Below are 22959 nucleotides of genomic sequence, written 5' to 3'. Positions count from 1 at the left end.
AACGTCAATGTTGAAGTAACGCTAATTATGTTTTAAATGACTGTAAATGTAATGCCACTCTTGTGTTTTCCCTCCCCGTAGTTGCACATTATTGAGGTTGGAACACCTCCGACTGGGAATCAACCTTTTCCAAAGAAAGCAGTCGATGTATTTTTCCCTCCAGAGGCTCAGAATGATTTTCCAGTTGCCATGCAGGTATACATATTTTAAAATATTTAATAAATATATTATTCACATTTGTCTATTGGGGCAGTTAAGTTAAACCACACAATTTCTATTACCAACAGAACTACAACCCATTTATATACGTGTGTTACAGTAACTCATTTTTAGTTTTGGAGACTCACTCGTGTCTTGTCTTATTCTAGATAAGCTCCAAGCATGATGTAGTCTTTCTCATCACCAAATATGGCTACATCCACTTGTATGACCTTGAGACGGGTACCTGCATCTACATGAACAGGATCAGTGGAGAAACCATTTTTGTCACCGCCCCCCATGAAGCCACATCTGGAATAATTGGCGTGAACCGGAAGGGACAGGTACCGACTACTTTATCTGCTGTTGTGGACAGTAAGACAAAAGTGGTGCATTGGCTTTGTTTCTAGCTTGAACGTTAAGGGTTGTTTAGTCAGCACATTTGAATGGACCAGCTGAGCTTGTTCCAGACACACACCAGAGGTTTGTTTCCATATCGTTGGTCCTGGTTTGAGCTGCCTTCTACATGTGCAAACAGACTAGCTTGTGTTCTGTAATCTACTGTAACAGGATGCCATCAGTTGATGAATTATTTTGGAGCTCAGACCCAAGTCACATTAAATATGCAGAGAGAGCGTAGAAATGTGATCCCTGCTCATTGTTATTCTTCCGTTTGTTTTCGCCTCCTCATTAGAGAAACCTCCCTGGTCAAACCACAAGACTGTCAGTACAAACTAGGATTGGTTGATATATTGAATATACTGTACAGTATATAGATAGATAAAATTACATGGTTATGGATATGAATTTTGTTATCCAAGCCTGGAAAATGCAAATATTGTCTAAAAATAGCAAAAATATTTTTGTCTTTGTTGTTTTTTAAATCTACATGACCTATATCACCCTATTACATCCTAAGTCTTTGTGTGCATGCAGTCCATAATGCATTAGGATGCTATGAAGGAGTCCCTGTAAATAACAGTGTTCGTTGATCCCTTGACACGTACAGTGAGAGAACAGCATGTGACACTCAGCAAGAGGTAGAGACAGCCGCTGTAATCCTCTTACCGAGTCTGCGATGTGTTCGCTCGGCTTCGGTCGCTGACTGATGCCCGCTTCAGCTCTGTCACAGGTTTTGCTGCAGACTTAAATAAGTGCATAATGGGATACCGGCCCAGTCATCTTACCCTGAGGGTCGCTTTAGATGCTTATGGGTCCAGATCAGCATCATTTGGAGCCAATCAGTGCATAATTAGGTGCTTATAAATAGAGATTAGCCAGCATTAGAACTAATGTGGTAATGCAACAGAGGTTTGGGCTGGTCTTGGCACACAGGGATTTGTTTATCTCAAAAAGCCAAACAAACTTCACAACAAACATTACTGATTCAGAAAAGACACGTAATATACAGAAAGGTAGCTCAGCAATTGCTTGTGGCCGTATATTATGGGTGTTCAGTTAATGCATAAATAAGAATGTCATTGATGAAGCCTTTTAAATTATTATTACAAAAAAAGTTAAACGATCAATTTCTTCTAAAAATGATTCTTCCCCCATCACCAATCTTTCGGGTTTTCTCCCTGAAATAGATACATTTTAAAATATATTAAAATAGAGAATAAATAATTTTTAAATTGACTGACACTGTCAGTGTCTGACACATTATGTTCGTCGTCTGCTGTTTATCAGGTACTGTCTGTGTGCGTGGAGGAGGAAAACATCATCCCTTACATCACTAACGTGCTGCAGAACCCTGATCTAGCCCTCAGGATGGCCGTCCGCAACAATCTGGCAGGTGCCGAGGAGCTCTTCGCTCGAAAATTCAACAACCTGTTTGCTAGTGGCAGCTACTCTGAAGCTGCCAAAGTTGCTGCCAATGCGCCAAAGGTACAGCAGACTGCATCACACTACCAGATGCTTCATTAGTCTTTGTCGGGCAAATATTGAGGTTTCTGATTGGCTGTTGGGTTCTTGCAGGGGATTCTGCGCACCCCAGACACCATCCGTCGGTTCCAGAGTGTTCCTGCCCAGCCTGGTCAGACTTCTCCCCTGCTGCAGTACTTTGGGATTCTGCTGGACCAAGGCCAGCTGAACAAATTTGAGTCATTGGAGCTTTGCAGGCCCGTCCTGCAGCAAGGCCGCAAACAGCTCCTGGAGAAATGGCTGAAGGAAGACAAGGTACATGCTCCTCTGAAAATAAAAATTTAGCAATAATAGATGATCCAAAGTCGTATTAAAAAATGTAAATACTTTATTGGCATGATAGTTAAACAAGCGGTATTACCAAAGCATCAATACATCAAAAGCAGATACAAAACAATGTATCTGACAAAACAGACGTATCTCTTAAAGGAATAATTCACCCAAAAATTCTCCCTCAAGCCATCCTAGGTGTATATGACTTTCTTCTTTTATCTGAACACAATCAGAGTTATATTAGAAAATATCATGGCTCTTCCAAGCTTTATAATGGGAGTGAATAGTGCCTGAGTTTTTGAAACTCCAAAAAGCCCATACATCCATCATAAAAGTAATCCATACGGCTCCAGGGGGTTAATAAAGGCCTTCTGAAGTAAAGTGATGGGTTTTTGTAATACCCATATATATATATATATATATTACTATATATATTACTGGCTTCTGGCAACGGCCGTACTCGAGTTCCTGATACATTCAGGTTCAATCAGTCTAAATCCAAATGATTTTTAAAAATCGGTTTTATCAAAAACAACCTAAAGGGTCAAGGAAATTAATTTCTCAAACCCCCTGATATCTAATGTCATTGATTTTGGGATAAAAACTTGCTGCTTTCGCTTTTTGCAGCTGGAGTGTTCTGAAGAATTGGGTGATTTGGTGAAGTCTGTGGATCCAACTCTTGCTCTTAGCGTTTATCTCAGAGCCAATGTTCCCAACAAAGTGATCCAGTGTTTTGCAGAGACCGGGCAGTTCCAGAAAATTGTACTGTATGCAAAAAAGGTGAGTTTAAATCTGTTTCCTGGCAATATATTTTACACTGGTCCATAAACAGCTTTATTTGTGTGAGAGATTTCAAATTTGAGCTCTCACGTCTAATGCGTGGCCATCTGTGTGCAGGTTGGCTACACTCCAGACTGGATCTTCCTGTTGAGGAACGTCATGCGGATCAGTCCAGAACAAGGCCTGCAGTTCTCCCAAATGCTCGTTCAAGATGAGGAACCTCTGGCTGACATCACTCAGGTCTAAGAGCATATTATATTTCATCTGATGTATATTTTGTATTTATTTTATTTTATAATTTTTGTAATTATGACTGTATTTAATTACGTAACGTGAAGACAAATAAAAAGATATTTCAAGGCTCCAGTGTAACATTTAAGAGCAGTGGCACCATTGCCATCAAGTTTCTACAGATGATGGCACCAGCACCTAATTTGGAAGCACCGCACATGCAATATTAATAATGTTGCATGTTTAGTGTCTCAGAAATGAAAGTAGCTTGAGTTGACAGTAGCATTTGCTTGAGCTTGAGTTGATAGTAGCAGTAGCTTGAGTTGTATGCAGATATACATTTATTTTCATTTAAAATAACATGTGCAATATTGCGACCTCTAACAATTCAGTTGCAACGGCAGGAAAAAACATTAGCAAAATGGTGCAATTTAGCAGCAGTTTGGAGCCCTGTATTTCTTTTATTTACTAAAAGATTTTTTTTAATCCTACAGATTGTGGATGTGTTTATGGAGTATAACCTGATCCAGCAGTGCACTTCTTTCCTGTTGGATGCCCTGAAGAACAACCGCCCCACCGAAAGTCCTTTGCAGACTCGTCTGTTGGAGATGAACTTGATGCATGCCCCACAGGTGCTCACTACAAACAGCAGCAACGCACACCTCGCTTACTTGCATATTTGTGCGAAGCTTTGTATCACAACATGTTTTTTGTCATTTATATTTTCTTATTCAGGTGGCAGATGCCATCTTAGGGAACCAGATGTTCACTCACTATGACCGGGCCCATGTGGCTCAGCTGTGTGAGAAGGCAGGTCTGCTGCAGAGAGCTCTGGAGCACTACACTGACCTGTATGACATCAAACGGGCCGTGGTTCACACCCACCTGCTCAACCCAGAGGTTAGGCCTACAGTTTGCTTGAGGTTTTGGACCTGATGCTACTGTATCATTCATTTGGATACATTTCAGTTTTCTAAAACTCTCTGATAATGATGGTTGTCTGTAACATATCTGGTCCACGTCTGATCATGGTGTTTAACGGTGGGTAATATGTTCTGCTCTGGTTGCAGTGGCTGGTGAACTTCTTTGGCTCTCTGTCTGTGGAGGACTCTCTGGAGTGTCTGAGAGCCATGCTATCTGCCAACATCAGGCAGAACCTCCAGATCTGCGTCCAGGTGGCCTCCAAGTATCACGAGCAGCTCTCCACCCAGTCCCTCACAGAGCTTTTTGAATCCTTCAAGAGCTTTGAGGGTAACAATTCTAAAATCAGTTTCAATGCATCACAATTGATATGTTCTGAAATTAGGACAGGATAATATACATGTGTATGTTTTGTTATATACCGGTAGGTGGATACTTTTTTTAACCAAACAGCTATTTTTGCCAAGTAAACAAATATTATTCCTTTTTTTTTTTTTTACTATGGATACATGGTATTTGTGTACAAAATTGGTTATTAGTGTATTAAAGATTCTGCATTTTATTGGTGTTGTTTTATTTTCTGTATTTTATTGTGTGTTCTAAATTCTCCTCGTTTTATTATTTATATATATATTTTTTTTGATATCAGACATTTATTGGTTATTAGCCATAACATGATTATTAATGGCTTGTCGGTATCGTTCTGAATTTTAATATGGGTACATCTCTATTTTTACAAAATTTTAACACTGGCGAAGTGAGTTTTAGTGATGACACCAACAAATCATTGAACAATTGTTTTAAATTGATTCTTTGAAATGGACAGTTTAAACTGAATCATGGAAATGAATCCGATGTCAAGCTCAGTATGTTCTATCATTAACTCTGCAGGTCTGTTCTACTTCCTGGGCTCCATTGTGAATTTCAGCCAGGATCCAGAGGTTCACTTCAAATACATCCAGGCTGCCTGTAAAACTGGTCAAATCAAAGAAGTGGAGAGAATCTGTAGAGAGAGCAACTGTTACGATCCTGAGCGTGTGAAGAACTTCCTCAAGGTATGACACCTGAAGGGGTCTTGAATTTCTTTTAAGGCTTTTAACAACCATCTTAATAGTGCATTATGTTATTCAAAACAATAATTTACCCTGTCTTTAACAGGAAGCAAAACTAACCGACCAGTTGCCTCTCATCATTGTGTGTGACCGCTTTGACTTTGTCCACGACCTCGTGCTCTACTTGTACCGCAACAACCTGCAGAAGTACATCGAGATCTACGTTCAGAAGGTACTTGAGGCCTGATTATGACAACGATCATCTCAGCTCTCTGTTCCTGTAGAAGTGGGTGATGATTATGATGACTGACTGATTGAGTGATAAACCGTTTTTGTCAGGTGAACCCCAGCCGTTTACCCGTGGTGATTGGTGGACTGCTGGACGTGGACTGCTCTGAGGACGTCATTAAGAACCTTATTCTGGTGGTCAGAGGGCAGTTCTCCACTGATGAGCTTGTGGCCGAGGTGGAGAAAAGAAACAGGTTAGATACGGCTGCTTTAAGACATTAAGTCACAGTTTAGGGAATTTTTTTTTTTTCAATGTCCATTATGTAGACGGCAGGATGTCCAATATAAAACAGATCAATTCATAATACAATTTCAATAACAAATGAGTAAAATATTTTACACAATGCAATTTATGGAAGTATACTTTTTTTTTGTATAAAAAATTTTTTATCGGAATTATTCGTTTAAAAAAAAAAAAGATAGTAAAGACATTTATAAAGTTCAAATAAATTATTTTTATTTATCAAAGAACCCATTAAAAATGCAAAAAAAGAAGCAGCCCAACTGCTTTAAACATGGATAATAATAAGAAATGTTTCTTGAGCAGGAAATCAGCGTATTAGATTGATTTCTGAAGGATCATGTGACACTGAAGACTGGAGAAATTATGCTGAAAATTCAGCTTTACCATCACAGGAATAAATGACATTTTAAATATATTAAAATAGAAAACAGTTATTTTACATTGTTTAAATAATACATTTTCACAATATTACTGTTTTTAATCAGCCAGATAAAATCACTACAAATAAATGTAGCCTTGCTGATCATAAGAGACTTCTTCAAAAAACAGTACAAAATATTACTGACCCCCAAACTTTTGAATGTAGAGTCCATAATATATACACAATATATATATTTAACACTTTTTTTTATTTATATATATATATATATATATATAAACAACACTTCTGTAAATGGGCACAATGATATCCAACTCTCCAATATTGGCTGATTAATTGTTCTGTCACTAATCATATTGCCATATTAGTCTATAATACTGGCCAAAACCAGTTTTATATTATTGGCGTTGGGCTGATTTTGGCTGTGGGTCCAAAATTGACTGTTTTGATCTGTATAACAGACTGAAGCTGCTTCTGCCGTGGTTGGAGGCCCGCATTCACGAGGGCTGTGAGGAACCTGCTACCCATAATGCTCTGGCTAAGATTTACATCGACAGCAACAACAACCCTGAGCGCTTCCTCAGAGAAAACCCCTTCTATGATAGCCGCGTGGTGGGCAAGTACTGCGAGAAGAGGGACCCCCATCTGGCCTGTGTGGCTTATGAGAGAGGACAGTGTGACCAAGAGCTCATCCATGTAAGGAACAAAAGCGCTTTTGTTTTAGTGTTTGTTGCAGTGGAATATTTTAAGCGATTTTCTTCTGAGCTTGTTATTTGCATATTTAGTTTCTAAAATGGAAGAAAATTGCTATAAATATTTATTTCTTTTACATTCGTAGGTTTGCAATGAGAACTCACTCTTCAAGAGTCTGTCCCGATACCTTGTGCGTCGTAAGGACCCCGAGCTGTGGGCTAGTGTGCTTCTGGAAACCAACCCTTACAGGAGACCCCTAATCGATCAGGTGCAAATAAGAAAATTACAGTGAAGTCAACATGAAGCTCTATTCACAACCCATTTTATCTCCTTAATGTCACATTTCCCAGTAGAATGCAACAATGTAAAAAAAAAAATCCATTGAGAATTGTTTGGATTGTGAAACGTGTGTGTTACACACCAATAATGTAACCAAATGGTTGAAAGGGAGGGGCTAAAAAATAAGAGGGATTGGTGATCTCTTCAGAAAAGGAACATTGTTTCAGCGTGTTTGCTGAAAGACTAGGAATAGAATTGTTAATAAGAAAGAAAATGGGCCCAGTTTTGATTTCATGTTGACTTTTAAGTACATTTATGAGTTATAATGGAAAAAAGTGCTTCAAACGTAAAGATTAAACTCAATTTATCTTCCCACCCACGACAGGTTGTGCAGACTGCACTTTCTGAGACCCAGGACCCTGAGGAAGTCTCTGTTACTGTCAAAGCTTTCATGACTGCTGACCTACCCAATGAACTCATTGAGCTCCTGGAGAAAATCGTCCTGGACAACTCCGTTTTCAGCGAACACCGGTAATTTAATCTGGTAGAAACATTTGAGAGGGGACAGAACATAAAATGATTTTGGGTGTTAAACATTTGCTTTTCCATTATTTGTGTCCCAGGAACCTGCAGAACCTCCTGATCCTGACGGCCATCAAAGCTGACCGCACACGTGTCATGGAGTACATCAACCGCCTCGACAACTACGACGCCCCGGACATCGCTAACATCGCCATTAGCAATGAGCTCTTCGAGGAGGCTTTTGCGATCTTCAGGAAGTTCGATGTGAACACATCAGCAGTGCAGGTACATCTTATCTCTGAAATATATCCTACACAGGTACATGGACTTAATTGCATAGAGTCTTACTTGCGCTTCCTTGTTTCAAATCAGTTGTTATTTTTCTTGACTGTAGGTTCTTATCGAGCACATTGGGAATCTGGACCGGGCCTATGAGTTTGCTGAGCGCTGTAATGAGCCGGCCGTGTGGAGTCAGCTGGCTAAAGCACAGCTGCAAAAGGGGCTGGTGAAAGAGGCCATTGACTCTTACATCAAAGCTGACGATCCCTCAGCCTACATGGAAGTGGGACAAGCTGCAGCCCAAAGTGGTAAGAACCACAAAAAAAGTGCCTGTTTCATGACTAAATCCATAACGTTCAAGGTAAGGTGTTTATAAATATGGAAAATGGTCTAGTAGGGAACTAATTGTTGTTTTGTTCTCAGGGAACTGGGAGGATCTGGTCAAGTTTCTGCAGATGGCTCGTAAGAAGGCCCGAGAATCTTACGTAGAGACCGAGCTGATCTTTGCCTTGGCCAAGACTAACCGTCTAGCTGAACTGGAGGAGTTTATCAATGGGCCAAACAACGCACACATTCAACAAGTAAGAGTCTCCTACTTTTGTTGAGCTGATAAGGTCAGAAATTAATGGAGTCTAATATGCCACCAAAAGTGACACAAATGTCTCTGAAATTCAAAGTGTGGGTTAAAATGACTCAATAATAAATTCATTTTTGTAATTTGCATATTTTTGATATAGTTTTGATATATTCAGCTGTTATTGTAATTATTCCGATATAAAGGAAAAATATAAGGTATGAATCTAAAGTATGCAAATATAAGGAAAAAAAATAAGCCCTTGGAAATAAGGTAAAAAATAAATATTGCCCTTAAATAAAAAGTACATTTCTTGCACTTTAAAAAAAAAAAGTCTGATTGATAATGCCTTTTGCTCTTTTTCTGTCTAGGTTGGTGACCGATGCTATGATGAGAAGATGTACGATGCAGCTAAACTACTTTATAACAATGTATCTAACTTCGGGCGTCTGGCCTCCACTCTGGTGCATCTTGGGGAGTATCAGGCTGCTGTCGATGGGGCCCGCAAAGCCAACAGCACGAGGACCTGGAAAGAGGTCTGGTTATACATTCTGAGATGATTTCTTGCACTTTCCTACTGTAACAAAGCACATTTTCAGTGGCAGGTTACCTGCTTTGTCTTTGAAAGATTGAATCCCATTTGCTTTGCTTCTTAATGTTCTGTGTTTTAGATATTGGTGATACATTAGCGACAAAGATGTTCTCTGCTCGTAGGTTTGCTTTGCCTGTGTTGACGGGAAGGAGTTTCGTCTGGCTCAGATGTGTGGATTACATATTGTCGTTCATGCTGATGAACTTGAGGAGCTCATCAACTACTACCAGGTTAGACTGAGAATTTGGCTATTTCATTTGGTTTGAGATGAAATATTAACCTGATTCCCACAGTCATGGAAAACCTGGAAATATTAAGGAATGTTCTATAGTGAATATATTTTTTAAACTATAATATTTACTATAATAGTTTTAAATTTCATTTACAAACATATAAAACTATAAATACTATAGGATTACAAACAAAACAGAATGTATTAGTGTAATAATTGCCATGATGTTTTTTTTTTTTTAAAACCCTTATCCAGTAAACACAAACAACTTGAAAAACCATGGAAATGAATTTGCCAGGAGGAACATTTTAGTTTTTGCTTTCAGAAGAACCTTGGGCTGGGCAATATGGCCAAAAAATCATATCTCTCTATTTTTTGGCTGAATGGCGATTTACGGTATATATCTCGGTATTTTCTACATTTTTCTATTTGGATAAAAAAAAAATCTGTATTTACTTAAATGTTATTTCACATTCTGCCCAATGTTGTTCTACAAACAATGTTTATATTGAAGGCTATGCAAACAAATAGTGAATGTAATCATGTGTACAAAAAGGGTTAAAAATCACATTGCATTCTAACATGTAACAACAACATTACAATCCACAAACAAAAGGATTTTTAAAGCAGATGTTCAATCCACTGAACTAACCAAAACACAGACTAAATGTTAACTGTTAAGAGGGACACACATTCACTCATCTGAGCTTATAGTTACTATATTAGCCTTCATTTGATTACCTCATTACAATAGTCACTACAGTTACTGCTAACATAAAAAACACTTACTTGTAGGTTTAAAATTCTACAAATGGCACTTTTAATGTCCATCAACAAATATTTGAGCAAAATGTATATTTTAGTCAGAATTATTGCGCTCCGTGTGTTTGGTGCGCATGCGCGCGGCGCCGCTCGTACACCGAAGTCTAGGAGGTTTAGCGGAGACTTGCTTGCATAAGCAGTCCAATCCTGACAGCAAAATATTTCCATGACTTTCTAACATTTACAGATAGAGAATATACCTGTGAAATTTAAGTTATGCACTGAGGAAAACACCACACCTCAAATGCATCTGCATCTAAGTATCTGTTAGAGCTTCTGACGGGGAAAGCCACGCTAAACTATATGCGTTAACTATATCTTATGAGCTATTTTGAAACCCTTAATATAAAGCATGTCTCATGTTTAGGACAAATTGGATTATACGGTCTCCGCACAGCAGCTCACTCCGTGTCCTCCGCTATTTTTCAGATGCAGTCATAATATCAAGCTACTGTATATCGATATAAATGGAATTTGCCTAATCCTATATTGTTTCTAAAAAATATATTGATTATCGTACAAACTTAAAATACCGCCCAGCCCTAAAAGAACCTCCTTAGTGTACAGTATCTGTCCATCTTGGAGTCCAGCAGGGCTGATTGATGTTTGTTGTTGCTCCTCCATCAGGACCGTGGCTATTTCGAGGAGCTGATCACCATGCTGGAGGCGGCGCTGGGCTTGGAGCGCGCTCACATGGGCATGTTCACAGAACTGGCCATCCTCTACTCTAAATTCAAACCGCAAAAGATGAGGGAGCACCTGGAGCTCTTCTGGTCCAGAGTTAACATTCCCAAGGTCGGTGAACTAAAACCATTCTGTAAACTCTGAAATGTCTCTCTGCTTATAATATATACAGTATTAATGTAAATGGAGTTTATATTTTTGGGGCCGAACAAACTCTAATTAAAAATAGCAAACACATAATATCCATCTATTTAGGCACTCTCTATGTATTTTGCATATCTACGTATTGATTTGATGGAACAAATTAAATTTGATGTATCTGTTCAGGTTTTGAGGGCAGCTGAGCAGGCTCACCTGTGGGGCGAACTAGTATTCCTGTATGATAAATATGAGGAGTATGATAATGCTATCATCACCATGATGAACCATCCTGCAGATGCCTGGAAGGAGAGCCAGTTCAAGGACATCATAACCAAGGTATTGTCTCACTTTACTCAGAGTTAGCCTTTTGTTCAAACTTTGTTTGCTTGCATTCATTTAAAAAAGTAGTTTTTTTTATCGGCCACAGCAGCAGGTAAAGGAAATGAACTGTTTTCGTACATTTTTTGTTGCAGGTGGCTAACGTTGAGCTGTATTACAAAGCCGTCCAGTTTTACCTGGAGTTTAAACCGCTGTTACTGAACGACCTGTTGATCGTACTGTCCCCACGTCTTGACCACACTCGTGCCGTCAATTTCTTCAGCAAGGTACTGTGTACAAACTTTTGCTTACTGTTACAACCAGTTGGTTGTTTTCAGCCAGGAAAGATCCAATCATTTTGATTCGTTTCTTTTAGGTCAAGCAGTTGCCGTTGGTGAAAGTTTACCTGAGATCTGTACAGAACCACAACAACAAGGCTGTAAACGAGGCACTAAATAATCTCTTCATCACAGAGGAGGATTATCTGGTATATATCAATGGACAGTCATTTGATAAACAGTCTCTTGGTTAGCAGCTTTGCAATCTGTCGTCTTTTTTGTTTCTTTTTTCACAGGCTCTGCGCACATCCATCGATGCCTACGACAACTTCGACAACATATCTCTGGCTCAGAGCCTGGAGAAGCATGAACTCATCGAGTTCAGGCGAATCGCCGCCTACCTGTTCAAAGGCAACAACCGCTGGAAGCAGAGCGTGGAGCTCTGCAAGAAAGACAAACTCTACAAGGTCTCACCCTTAGCCAACCGTCTCTTATACCATGGATTTTCAGTATTTTAGATGTCACGAACCCCTGAAAGTGATTATATGTGAGGGACCTCCATGCGAAAATTTAAGACATTATAGATATATTATACATTATATTTATTTATTATTATTTTATTAAATTAAAATATAAACATTTATATTATATATATTTGGAAAATATTTAATTTCAATTAAGTAACGTTTATTATGTTCTTTTTCTACCTATAGTACTGTACAGTTATGTTTATTTATTTATATAAAATTTAATTTTCATTTCATTTTAATTGTTTTTATTTATATAAAAAAAATTTTTTTTTACACTGTTTTACACTCTGCTTTTCTACAGACCTCCTAGCACTCCTTTTCAGCCCCCTGACCCCAATTTTTTTTGCAGGACAGTTAACTAAAACTGTTTTTTTTGTCGCTTTTCCACAGGACGCGATGCAGTACGCTTCAGAGTCAAAGGACACAGAGCTGGCCGAGGAGCTGCTGCAGTGGTTCTTGCAGGATGACAAGAAAGAGTGTTTTGCCGCCTGCCTGTTCACCTGTTACGACCTGCTGAGGCCTGACGTGGTGCTGGAGACAGCGTGGAGACACAACCTCATGGACTTCTCCATGCCCTACTTCATCCAGGTCATGAGGGAGTACCTCTCCAAGGTGAGCCCCCATCTAGAGGATCCGCTGGGTCTGATGGTGGTCTTCAACGTTTTTCAGGGCAAGGACCCCTTAGGCGATAGAGACATGGAGCAGGGGCCCCCAATACAAAATGTGTAAAACAGAGCTACATATTAAGCATATAGCCTTCGATATTAATAGAAACAACCATATTATGATAGTTATGTTAAGACAGTAGATTATAACTATGCATGTTATTGTTGTTGCACATGCATCATTGTCTGTATATTACTTTTCATTGTTAAAATTGAGATTTATGCATCATAACAAGCATATAATTGAGATATAAAAAAAAACATTAATTCAAGGTCATTAAAAATTCATATTTTAATTTTACTGTCAGATGGACAATTAAACCATCACTTGAAACTTAGCTTAAAATTGACTAAAACTAAAAAGTGACAATTAAGAATTAAATCAATGAGTATGTGAAATTAGTGTGGGTTCTCTAGTAAAGTGCAAATGTAATTTGTAAGCAAAGCTGCCACCATAACCAGAATAGCAATGTACAGTGAGTCATTAGTTTTACAAATAATTGGAATATCCAAAATATATTGCTACATTTATTTATTTATCTGTTAGTCTGCATTTACATTACGTGTATCTGTTTGGACATGCCATGTTTTTGTGCCGTGCTAGTTATCACAATGTCATTTGCAATTTTGAGAGTAAATCGCACATTTATATGTAGATTTCACTTCCAAAATTTTGGGCCGCCAGTCCTCTTAGCAGCATGAAAAAACAAACTTTAATTCAATGGATTATATATAGCCTCGAAAGCATGCAAAGACTGCACCCTTTACAATCACTAAAAAGCTGTCACTCATCTCAGTTCACGATCTCCATTAAAATCAATATATTGTCTCTTTGTTAAAGGGTTAGTTCCCCCAAAAACTGAAATTTCTGTCATTAATTACTCACCCTGTAATGTCTTTCCATGTTGTTCCAAATTCGTGAGACCTTCGTTCATCTTCAGAACACAAATTAAGATATTTTTGATGAAATCTGAGAGATTTCCAAACCAGCCATAGGCAGCAACGTCCTTGCAATTGCCGAAGATGAACAAAGGTCTTACAGGTTCGGAACGACACGAGGGCTAGTAATTAATGACAGAAAATTCATTTAATTTTAACTAACCCTTTAATGAGAGGATTCACGGGGCGTGCTGAACTCGTTGCTGAACAAAAAATTCATCATTTTGAGCGGTGAGTGGATTCTGACTAAATATAACGTCTCTGATTGGATCAACAAACATGACTAATCTGTTTTGCCAGTATGATATTACAGTATCAACTGAGGGTGCTCTTGCTTCTGTTTTAGGGTGCTTATTTAAATTGTATGTTTTTACCCATGTTTTAATGTAACAAAAAATTATTTGTGATCAATCAGTAATTGGCAGACCCCCAGTTGAAGACCCTTGCTAGAACACGCCTTTTCTCAGAGAAAACACTTAAGCCCTGTTCCAAAACCTAGTGAGCTGCTACGTGGAGCGGGTGCCTTCTAATAAATCTGACTCGGAAATTATTCCAATAAAGTTTGACGTTAGCATGTTTCTTAGCTACCAACACAGTATTCTAATAAACAAAAATACATAGCAGACTACCTGTTTGCTAAAAACAAACATTTCTCTTGACCGTTTCCCTCTTTTTCTCATCTTTTCCATCTTTATTTTTCAATTTATGATTGATAAATGACTAATATTACAATGTTATATTATTTTCTGTAAGTAAATTAAAAATAAAACACTTCAAGCTACAATAATTTGTTTAAAATGCCACAAGTGAGTTTAGGCATCACAAATGTACACTATGAAAAATCGATATAGAGGTGAAAAACACGTGATGTCACTGTGGTTACACCCACAGAGTGGCAAAAAGAAAGAGTGGTAGCATTGGTGTTCGGTGTGAATGCCGTGAATAACACACACAAAACACATCTAAAATGGAAAAGAATTGCGATTGACCTAAATAGATTCAACAAGAAATCGAAGCTGTCTTTTACAGACTGCTGAAAGCTACAGGAAAGGGAAGCAAATGGATCGCTGCAATTCACAGAAACTACTGGAATCCAGGCAGAGAAACGTGGATTTGCAGTTACTGCTTTGTGTCAGAGATATGTTGAATTTTGGGGTAAAATCATTCCCTAGGTCATATATTATATTGACAACTCAATTAAATATTTACCATCTTATATTCTGCGTAACTAAAGTTTTTGTCAGTGTTTATTAAAAAACATTCATTATGAGGCTTGTGTTCTAAGTTTCTACAAAATATATTGAAATAACTAGAATATCCAAGCATGAACTGTGACCAAGCCTCAAATTTATTTGTATAGCTGTACAAAATACACATACACATTTCAAGCAGCTTTACAGAAAGTCATAATGTTATGTCTATAATGCCTTAGTGCTTTAACAAGTTTTAGGGCGGGGCAATATGAAGATATATAACAATGATGTAAGTGATCGTCCCGATTTAGATCTACCTATATTGTATTTATAGTTTTGTCTAGCAGATAAAGCATTCACAGGCTTTAGTTTATGTATTTCCTCGGCGTCTAAATCAGGTACATATAAACGTCAGGAAACCCGATTCCTGGAAACATGTCAATGTCCATGGACCACTGGTTCTTTGGTGAGTTGTGAGGAAAACTTTTGAGTCCAACTGCCTTTAATTTAAGAAGATGATCGTTTGATTTACTCCCGTTTACGCAGTTTCCCCTATTAAATCCAAACATGTTGCGGGATTTTTTGCCACTCAGTTAGTTCAGCTCAAGGGGGTCCTGGCGGGAAAGTGACGTCAATGCATACCCTCTTTTCATTTTGACATTTGCGTGAGATTACACATTTAACTGGTCTCCTCCAGTCTCCAGTGTCACATGATCCCTCAGAAATCATTCTAATATGCTGATTTGTTGCTTGAGCAACATGTATTATTAGCATCAATGTTAAAAACAGTTGTTCGGTTTAATATTTTTTTCAGGGTTCTTTGATGACAGTTGAAAAGAAAAGCATTTATTTAAATTAGAAATTTTCATAACATTATAGAAGTCTTTCCTATAACATTTGATCAACTTAATGTGTCCTTTTTTTTTTTTTAAATCGCATTGACCACAAACTTTTAAATGATAGTGTACACGATGCCTTAAAATGCTGTGTAGGTAGGCTGCTCGCTTGGTTTTGGAACAGATTTTTAGTACCACATTTCCATATTGAATAATTTGATGTTTTCTACATGCTACTGCATGTTAAGTTTTATGAAGTTTTAATTCTTCTATCATTCATGAACATGTTTAGACCACACATTTATTCATGAAGAATATTTCATTACCATAACAAGACCTTTTTTTTTAAAGTTTAGATTCATAGTTACACTAGGTAATGATCATTCATTCTTTTAAACAGCTAATGGAGTAACAGGGAGGACATTTGATTTGTATCTTCTATGATTTCCCGCTGTAAATTTCTTTTAACATTTGTGCTCTACCTGCTTTTTGCAATGCTGGACTGTTAAGTTTGCTTTTTTTCTTAAGCTGCCACTCTTAAATTTCCTTTCAGGTTGATGCAATTAAGGAAAAGGTGAAGGTTCAGTCTTATTCCATCTTTAACCCTTGTAGTTTGGAAGACTGAAACTTTGAAGAATCTGCATGAGTTCTTCCCTCCCATGTCACTCTGCTGCTTTTAAATACACACTTTAACTAGACTTTCCTTGAGTTTCTTGTAGATTACTGGCCATCCGTTTGCCAGACGCTGTGGTAGTTCGCCTCAGACCTGTAGATGGTAGAAATCTGGAATTAGCTGATGAACGGATCGGATCTAAACGGTCTTTTCATTGATTGTCTTCGTCAACTATAGTTTTTTCCCCCCTTTAAATTTATAATTATAGATTGTTAATGTTCATCAGCTAATTCAGTTGTGGGTAATTAGGTTAAAAATGAGATGAAGGCAAAAAGAAGTGACCACATTTTCACACTTATTTTAATACAGAATTAAATGTTATTTGTCTCGGACTGAGAGGTGCATGGTTGCTCGATTTGCTTTCAAGCTACAATCTAGCGACAGCTTTGAGAAAGTGTGGTCCTTCACAAAAATAAAACCATTGTTTGCTGTAGATGCTTTACAAGCATGTGTTTTACCGTGTTAGTAGCACCCTTGTACGGTTAGGGATCGTGGCTGTTGGCTTTGCCTGCCTCTGGAAGCCGTGAATGGCTGAATAAACCATCTCTCACCCCGTCACACCTTCACTCTTACTCTGCCTTTCTCTCATGCACTCTTTTTAACATAGGAATAACAAACTACACCTGTGGCATGATTTCTCCCTCTCAACGAAACTTCGACCTGCCGATCTCTTTTAAGCCTACTCAACAACATAACTCTTTAACTTTAAAAAAAATTGACACCAGCTCTATGTAGAGAACTGAACCCAAATGCCTTTTTAACTTTTAAAAGGATAGTTCACCCAAAAATTTACATTCTGTAATTATTTACTCATACTCAAGTCATTCCAAACCTGTGACTCTGTTTCTGCTGTGAAATTCAAAAGGGGACATTTTGAAGAATAATCCAGCTGCTCTTTGGCATAAAATAAAATGTACAATAGAAGTTAAATTTTGGTCTGTTCCTCATACAGAGTTATCGTCTAATTTCAGAAGACTTATAGTCACAAGGACCACTTTAATGGTACTTTTAAAATATTTTTTGAAGCTCAACAGCATTTCATTATATGAGAAAAATCAGCTTGAACATTCTTCAGAAGTATTCCTTTTGTGTTCCATGGGAAAAAATTTTAACAGATTTAAAACGAAATGAGGGTGATAAGGACAGAATTGCACTTATTGGGTGAACTGTTGCTTTAAATCATAATTGAAAAAGACTCTACCATTTGTAACTTATTGGTCATGTTTATCAGCCATATCAGAGTATAATTTTTGGTTATTTTATGCTGGTAAGATACCTATTGGACTTTAGTAAGGTTTAGTTTATATCATTTTTGCAATGACTTCCTTTTCCTCACAGGGGCATCTTTCACAGAACCTGTCCAATGAGCAGCATCCTCCCGTTTAAATATTCACACTGCATTTCTTGGCACATAACATCAAGTTAGACCTTCGGTTTGACTAAAGGTGCGGTCACATTTACTGTTATTCTGTGGATTTCGCGGACAAAATCCAGTCATATTAAAAGGAATCTATGCGTTTGGGAGTTTCTCGTGAGGACGAAAGATTTCCCCACACAGATTTCGCATTAGGTCTATCTGGTCATTAGAATTCACTGTACTGACCAATAGCTGCTTAGTTTGTGTGAGCTGTAATTTATGCTTTGATACAATGGACTTTTTTCCCCGTGAAATTTCCCCGATATTTTGCAAATGTGACCGCAACTTAAGAGGGTTCTGTTTTCTACATATGCACTGTTAAATAATAGGATACTGACTGACTGAATGGGGGACCATCTACTATTAGTACCATGTCTTTTGTTACTGACTGAATCATAGAGGACATATAAAGCATAGCATACATGTGAATTGCATAGACTAATAGTACATAGTAGGATGCTTATTTCAGTGGTTTGTCATCGGGTATGGAGTGCCTTGGCAAGAAGCTTGTGCCCTGAGAACTGCTTTGAAAGCGTGTGCACCTTGTATTAAGCTTGGCTTTATGCATCTCCCATGAATGGTCCCATCCATCAGTCATTACCCCCTTTCTTCAGGGTATTTATCTCTTCTCACTTTTCCTCTTTTCTCCTCCTTTCTCGCTCTTCTTCATTCAGGTTGATAAGTTGGATGCTTCAGAGTCTTTGAGGAAAGAGGAAGAACAGCTCACGGAGGCACAACCCATTGTCTATGGTAAGACCCTTGTACTGCCCCTTCATCTAATTTTATTTTTTATATTTTACTTATTATCTAAATAATACATTTAGCTTTTTTTGTTTTGTGTATTTGTTTAGCTTTTGGTTGTTTTGTTTGGCTGTTGTGGTGTGTGTTTTGTTTTGCATTTGATTTGTTTGGTGTTTTGTTGTTTTTGTATGAATTTTATATTTAATTTACATATAGGGCTGGATGATATGGCCAAAATTTATATCACAATATATTTCTTAATTTCGGTCGATACGATATAATTCCGATATCGATATGAACAGTATAAAAGCCTCAGGAAAAACTGCCTAGAACGCCCACAATGAATGTCTGTACCTACAAACTTCTGAAAGATTAATTTGCCAAGTCTCTGAAACCTCCTCCTATAAAACTATATAATATTTTAGAAATAAAAATGGTGCAAATAAATTATTGTTAATATTTTATTTGTATTTAGCCTTCATACAAACAAGAACTGTGAAATCACCGTCAAATAGACATGACTCAAAATATTAATATTAACATCTTTAACTTTAAACTATAGGCTAACATAGGTTGATTATATTTCTTAGATTGAAAAAAGTGCGTCAGCCAGGATAAAGAATAAGAATAGTGCTCAGAGTTGCTGCTGCTGCTGCTGCTGCAAAAAAACACATGTTGCTGAGGGACATTTTGAGGGTTAAAGGGGTCATATAATGCCATTTTTGTACAAGCTAATATGATTCTTTAGAGTCTAAATTAAAACTTTGTAATATACTTTAATTAAAAATTCTCATTAGTATTGTAAGAAAACACTTTTTTTACTTGGTCAAAAACAGCTCTGTTTTCAGCACGCCGTTTCAGTGCATATGACTTTGAATGATAATGAGCTTTGCTCACCCCGCCTCTCTGTTCTGTGTACACCGTTTGTAACACAATAACCATAACGCGTTGTTCATTATAGACGTGGGATTATGAATTATATTGAGAACGTCGTACATAGAAAACATACCGTAATGTACCCTGAGTGTAAACCTTAGACGCATTCATTGTGAAGCGTGCATCTAGCGATTTGCAAAGATTAATATAAATATTAAAGATTAATAAAACGTTACACTCACTTCAGTTATTTTGGAGGTTCAGCAGGAACATGAATAGCTGGTACCGGTCCAGGAGCAGCTTCTTAGCAAAACCAGCTTTATACTGACCCTCCTCGTTTATAAGCAGTCTGGTGTGTGAAATGATTCGCGCAAACATGAGAGCATTGACGTTGCTCGTGGGGAATATTCCCTTCGAAAACAAACTCAGCCACTGCGTCTTCAGCGGTTCGGATTTAGGAACATTAAAATGACTGCTGTGTTCGTTATTACACCCAAGAACAGAACACCACAATCGCTTAGACGCCATTCTGCTCATAGACAGTGCTCCAGCATATGAACAATGACCGCGCCGGTCCGCGCAGACTATGATTGACGAGCAAGGGCTCACGAGCAAGGGCGGGTCTGTGTTGAAACCCCGCTGTCAATCAACAATCGCGGGAGGGGCGTCCGACCGTGTGACGTCACATGGTCGAACGGCTTGATTTGAGACGGGAAAACAAGGAGATTAAAACAAAAACACTGGATGGATTTTTTATCATTTTATGATGTTTGTGTACAGGCACTGCCAACACACATTTCAGTACAATCAACTTGTAAAAGTGCATGTACCATTATATGACCCCTTTAATGACACCCTAAATTCATTCCGATTGATGAATCTGAATGTAGTGTTTACATGAACGCTAAACAAGTGATCGGGTCACAAGCACGCGCCCAAAACCAGTCGTCTGTGGATGAGAGTCTGAAACAAGCACTGGTGGGACGTTGTCCTGCTCCACTTCACAGATGCTGAGTGAAATGAGAATTATAGAATGACGGGACGCTCATTTATATGACACTTTATTTAAACAGGAAAAACAGTTTGTTCGCACGTCATACATACGCTATTTCAACATCATTGCACATGTGCAGTGCTTTCAGTCTCGGTTTTCAATCCGATCAAGTGTTTACATGTCCTCTCGATCGTATTAGAAAAGGAATAAACCACCGCTCTCTATTCGATCAAATTCATTCGGATCGAGCTCAATCGGATCGATTAAGGTGTTTAAATGAAGGCTTTTCAGTCCGATTGAGCCATCAATCCGATTACTAATGGATTATCTGGTTGCATGTAAACGTAGCGCATGCCTGTAATGTATATTGAAATATCGGAAATGTTTAAAAATCATATCACCGTTATTGAAAAAAATATATATCGTGATATATATTGATATTGAATTATTGTCCAGCCCTATTTACATATATATTGTAATATTTACACACAAAAACGGTGACATCATGCGCATACGTATTACATGTTCAGCCTATAGGTGCGTAGTTTATCTTTACAGTGACATCGCCAACTACTGGCCTGGCATGAATAATACAGTGTTTTTAAGCGTTTTTGCAAATCCGTGGACCGTGTTGAACGGGGATCGTTTTGACAACGTTGTCGCCTGTATGCGAAAAACGCAAATAGAAAACTTTTCAGTTTTAAGTACATCGTTGTAGTGTAAACGTACCCTTAATATTTGTTTTTCGGGTTCTAATTAGGAAACAACGAGCACATGAAGCTTTGTGCCATGGTGCTTATATTTATCAAGCAGTAAAAACACCCCTTCCCCGTGCCCAAAACAAGGCGTCTGTGGGTTAGAGTCCGAAGCAAGCACTGGTGGGACGTTGTCCTGCTCCACTTAACAAACGATGAGTCAAAAGAAAAACAGCAGCTCATTCTGTGGGTCATACATCATTGCACATGCGCAGAACTTTCCAGTTTCAGCTTTTAATCTGATCAAGTTTTTACATGTCCTGTCAAACTGAAAAGGTTTAAACCACCTCTTACAAACTGAATGAAATTTAAATCAGATTTGGCCAATTAATTCCATTTTACGTGCTTACATGTGACTTTTTTATTCCAGCTGTGCTACTAATCCGATTACAAACGGATTATTAGGGTCCATGTAAATGCAGCTACTGTTACAAATGCTAAGTAGTCTGATGTCAACTAATTTACAATTGCATACTAAACATTTTAAATAAGATGATCAACCTGATGTAGATTGTTTTTGTGTGATAATGCTCAACCGTTTTTCATGGTGTTTAATATTTTTTCCCAGGCACACCCCAGCTGATGCTCACTGCAGGTCCCAATGTCGCAGTACCCCCACAGCAGCCTTACGGCTACGGATACCCCACGGCACCTGGCTACGGCCAACCCGCACAGCCAGGCTTCGGCTATGGCATGTAAAGCCCTCCTGCCCACAGCTGTCCATCCATCTCTCCTTAAGTTCCTTACTAGCTTATTGTGGTCTACACACAAGGTTATATAAAGTAAAAAAAAAAAAAAAAAGTTACGCGTTTTAAATTATTTTCCTTAAAATGCAATGAAGGACTTCATTTTTATTTGTATTGTCAAAGAAAACAATCGGACCACATTTGTTTTATTTCACATTCCATATATTTAAGGCTACTTGTATCACTAGGAATTTTTTTGTGTGTGTGATTTAATTTTTTTAAGGGGGCAATGGGTTGTGTATGTAAATGGAGTGTTGAGAAGAGCAATTAACCTTAAAACATGTCGTGAAGCATCTGATTTGCACTCTGTCGTGAGAGGAAACTAATGTAGAATCTCTTAATTTTGATGTATTGTATGTGAAGAGCTTACACTGTCAGTCTGTTTAATGCATTTCATTATTGTATATTATGAAAAAGGTTAAAACAATATTTGAACATGAACGTATGCATCCATGGGTACATTTAGCTAACACTAAGTAATAATCTGATATTCTACACAAATATGTAGCTGTATGGACATTTTAAGCGCATACAGACATAAATATAGTAAACGATTTTAATCCCTTAGCCTAAACAGGTTTCCCCGATCGACCTCGTAGTTGTTAACATCTCATTCACTCCATGTGTAACAGGTGACCTTTCCTTGTATTGAATACAGTGCTCTTTCTTGTGTGAGTCCATTTCCATAAATGAGCAAGGGATACATTGATTCTTCTGACTTCTGTGTTTACTCATTCAATTCTTTGTATTGAGGTTTGTGTGTGCCAGGTGTCGTGTTGTTCTAGCTCATTATTTGGAGTGTACAGAAGAATGAATACACAAATGGATACCAATGCTTGTCCACCTGTAAGATTTGTGCGTGATCTGCAGAATCAGCAAATAGGGAAATAA

General features: G+C 38.0%; 1 protein-coding gene across 2 annotated transcripts in view; it reads left to right on the top strand.

Annotated features, from left to right (window-relative positions):
• Positions 1-22777, top strand: part of cltcb (clathrin, heavy chain b (Hc)) — a 28784-nt gene extending 6007 nt beyond the window's left edge. The window contains exons 5-33 of one of the 2 annotated variants that reach the window (XM_056243208.1): positions 82-195; positions 369-542; positions 1888-2085; positions 2176-2376; positions 3022-3174; positions 3292-3414; positions 3900-4037; positions 4141-4305; positions 4476-4656; positions 5218-5381; positions 5485-5610; positions 5718-5860; positions 6751-6985; positions 7128-7250; positions 7647-7792; positions 7885-8068; positions 8178-8370; positions 8486-8643; positions 9008-9172; positions 9351-9458; positions 10910-11077; positions 11294-11443; positions 11581-11712; positions 11802-11912; positions 12000-12170; positions 12624-12845; positions 16420-16440; positions 18631-18706; positions 21891-22777. In XM_056243208.1, the coding sequence (XP_056099183.1) occupies positions 82-195; positions 369-542; positions 1888-2085; positions 2176-2376; positions 3022-3174; positions 3292-3414; positions 3900-4037; positions 4141-4305; positions 4476-4656; positions 5218-5381; positions 5485-5610; positions 5718-5860; positions 6751-6985; positions 7128-7250; positions 7647-7792; positions 7885-8068; positions 8178-8370; positions 8486-8643; positions 9008-9172; positions 9351-9458; positions 10910-11077; positions 11294-11443; positions 11581-11712; positions 11802-11912; positions 12000-12170; positions 12624-12845; positions 16420-16440; positions 18631-18706; positions 21891-22021 (4374 nt within the window). In that variant the 3' untranslated portion in view covers positions 22022-22777. The remainder of the gene's footprint in view (positions 1-81; positions 196-368; positions 543-1887; positions 2086-2175; positions 2377-3021; positions 3175-3291; positions 3415-3899; positions 4038-4140; positions 4306-4475; positions 4657-5217; positions 5382-5484; positions 5611-5717; positions 5861-6750; positions 6986-7127; positions 7251-7646; positions 7793-7884; positions 8069-8177; positions 8371-8485; positions 8644-9007; positions 9173-9350; positions 9459-10909; positions 11078-11293; positions 11444-11580; positions 11713-11801; positions 11913-11999; positions 12171-12623; positions 12846-16419; positions 16441-18630; positions 18707-21890) is intronic. The other variant, XM_056243209.1, reaches the window with a different exon arrangement.
• The last annotated feature ends 182 nt before the right edge of the window (positions 22778-22959 follow it).

The sequence above is a fragment of the Rhinichthys klamathensis genome, unplaced genomic scaffold (genome assembly GCF_029890125.1).
Source record: "Rhinichthys klamathensis goyatoka isolate OS25496 unplaced genomic scaffold, OSU_Roscu_1.1 h1tg000781l_1, whole genome shotgun sequence".
Taxonomy (NCBI): Eukaryota; Metazoa; Chordata; class Actinopteri; order Cypriniformes; family Leuciscidae; genus Rhinichthys; species Rhinichthys klamathensis.
The sequence above is the reverse complement of the archived record's forward strand: the minus strand, read 5'-3'. Positions and strand labels throughout refer to the sequence as shown.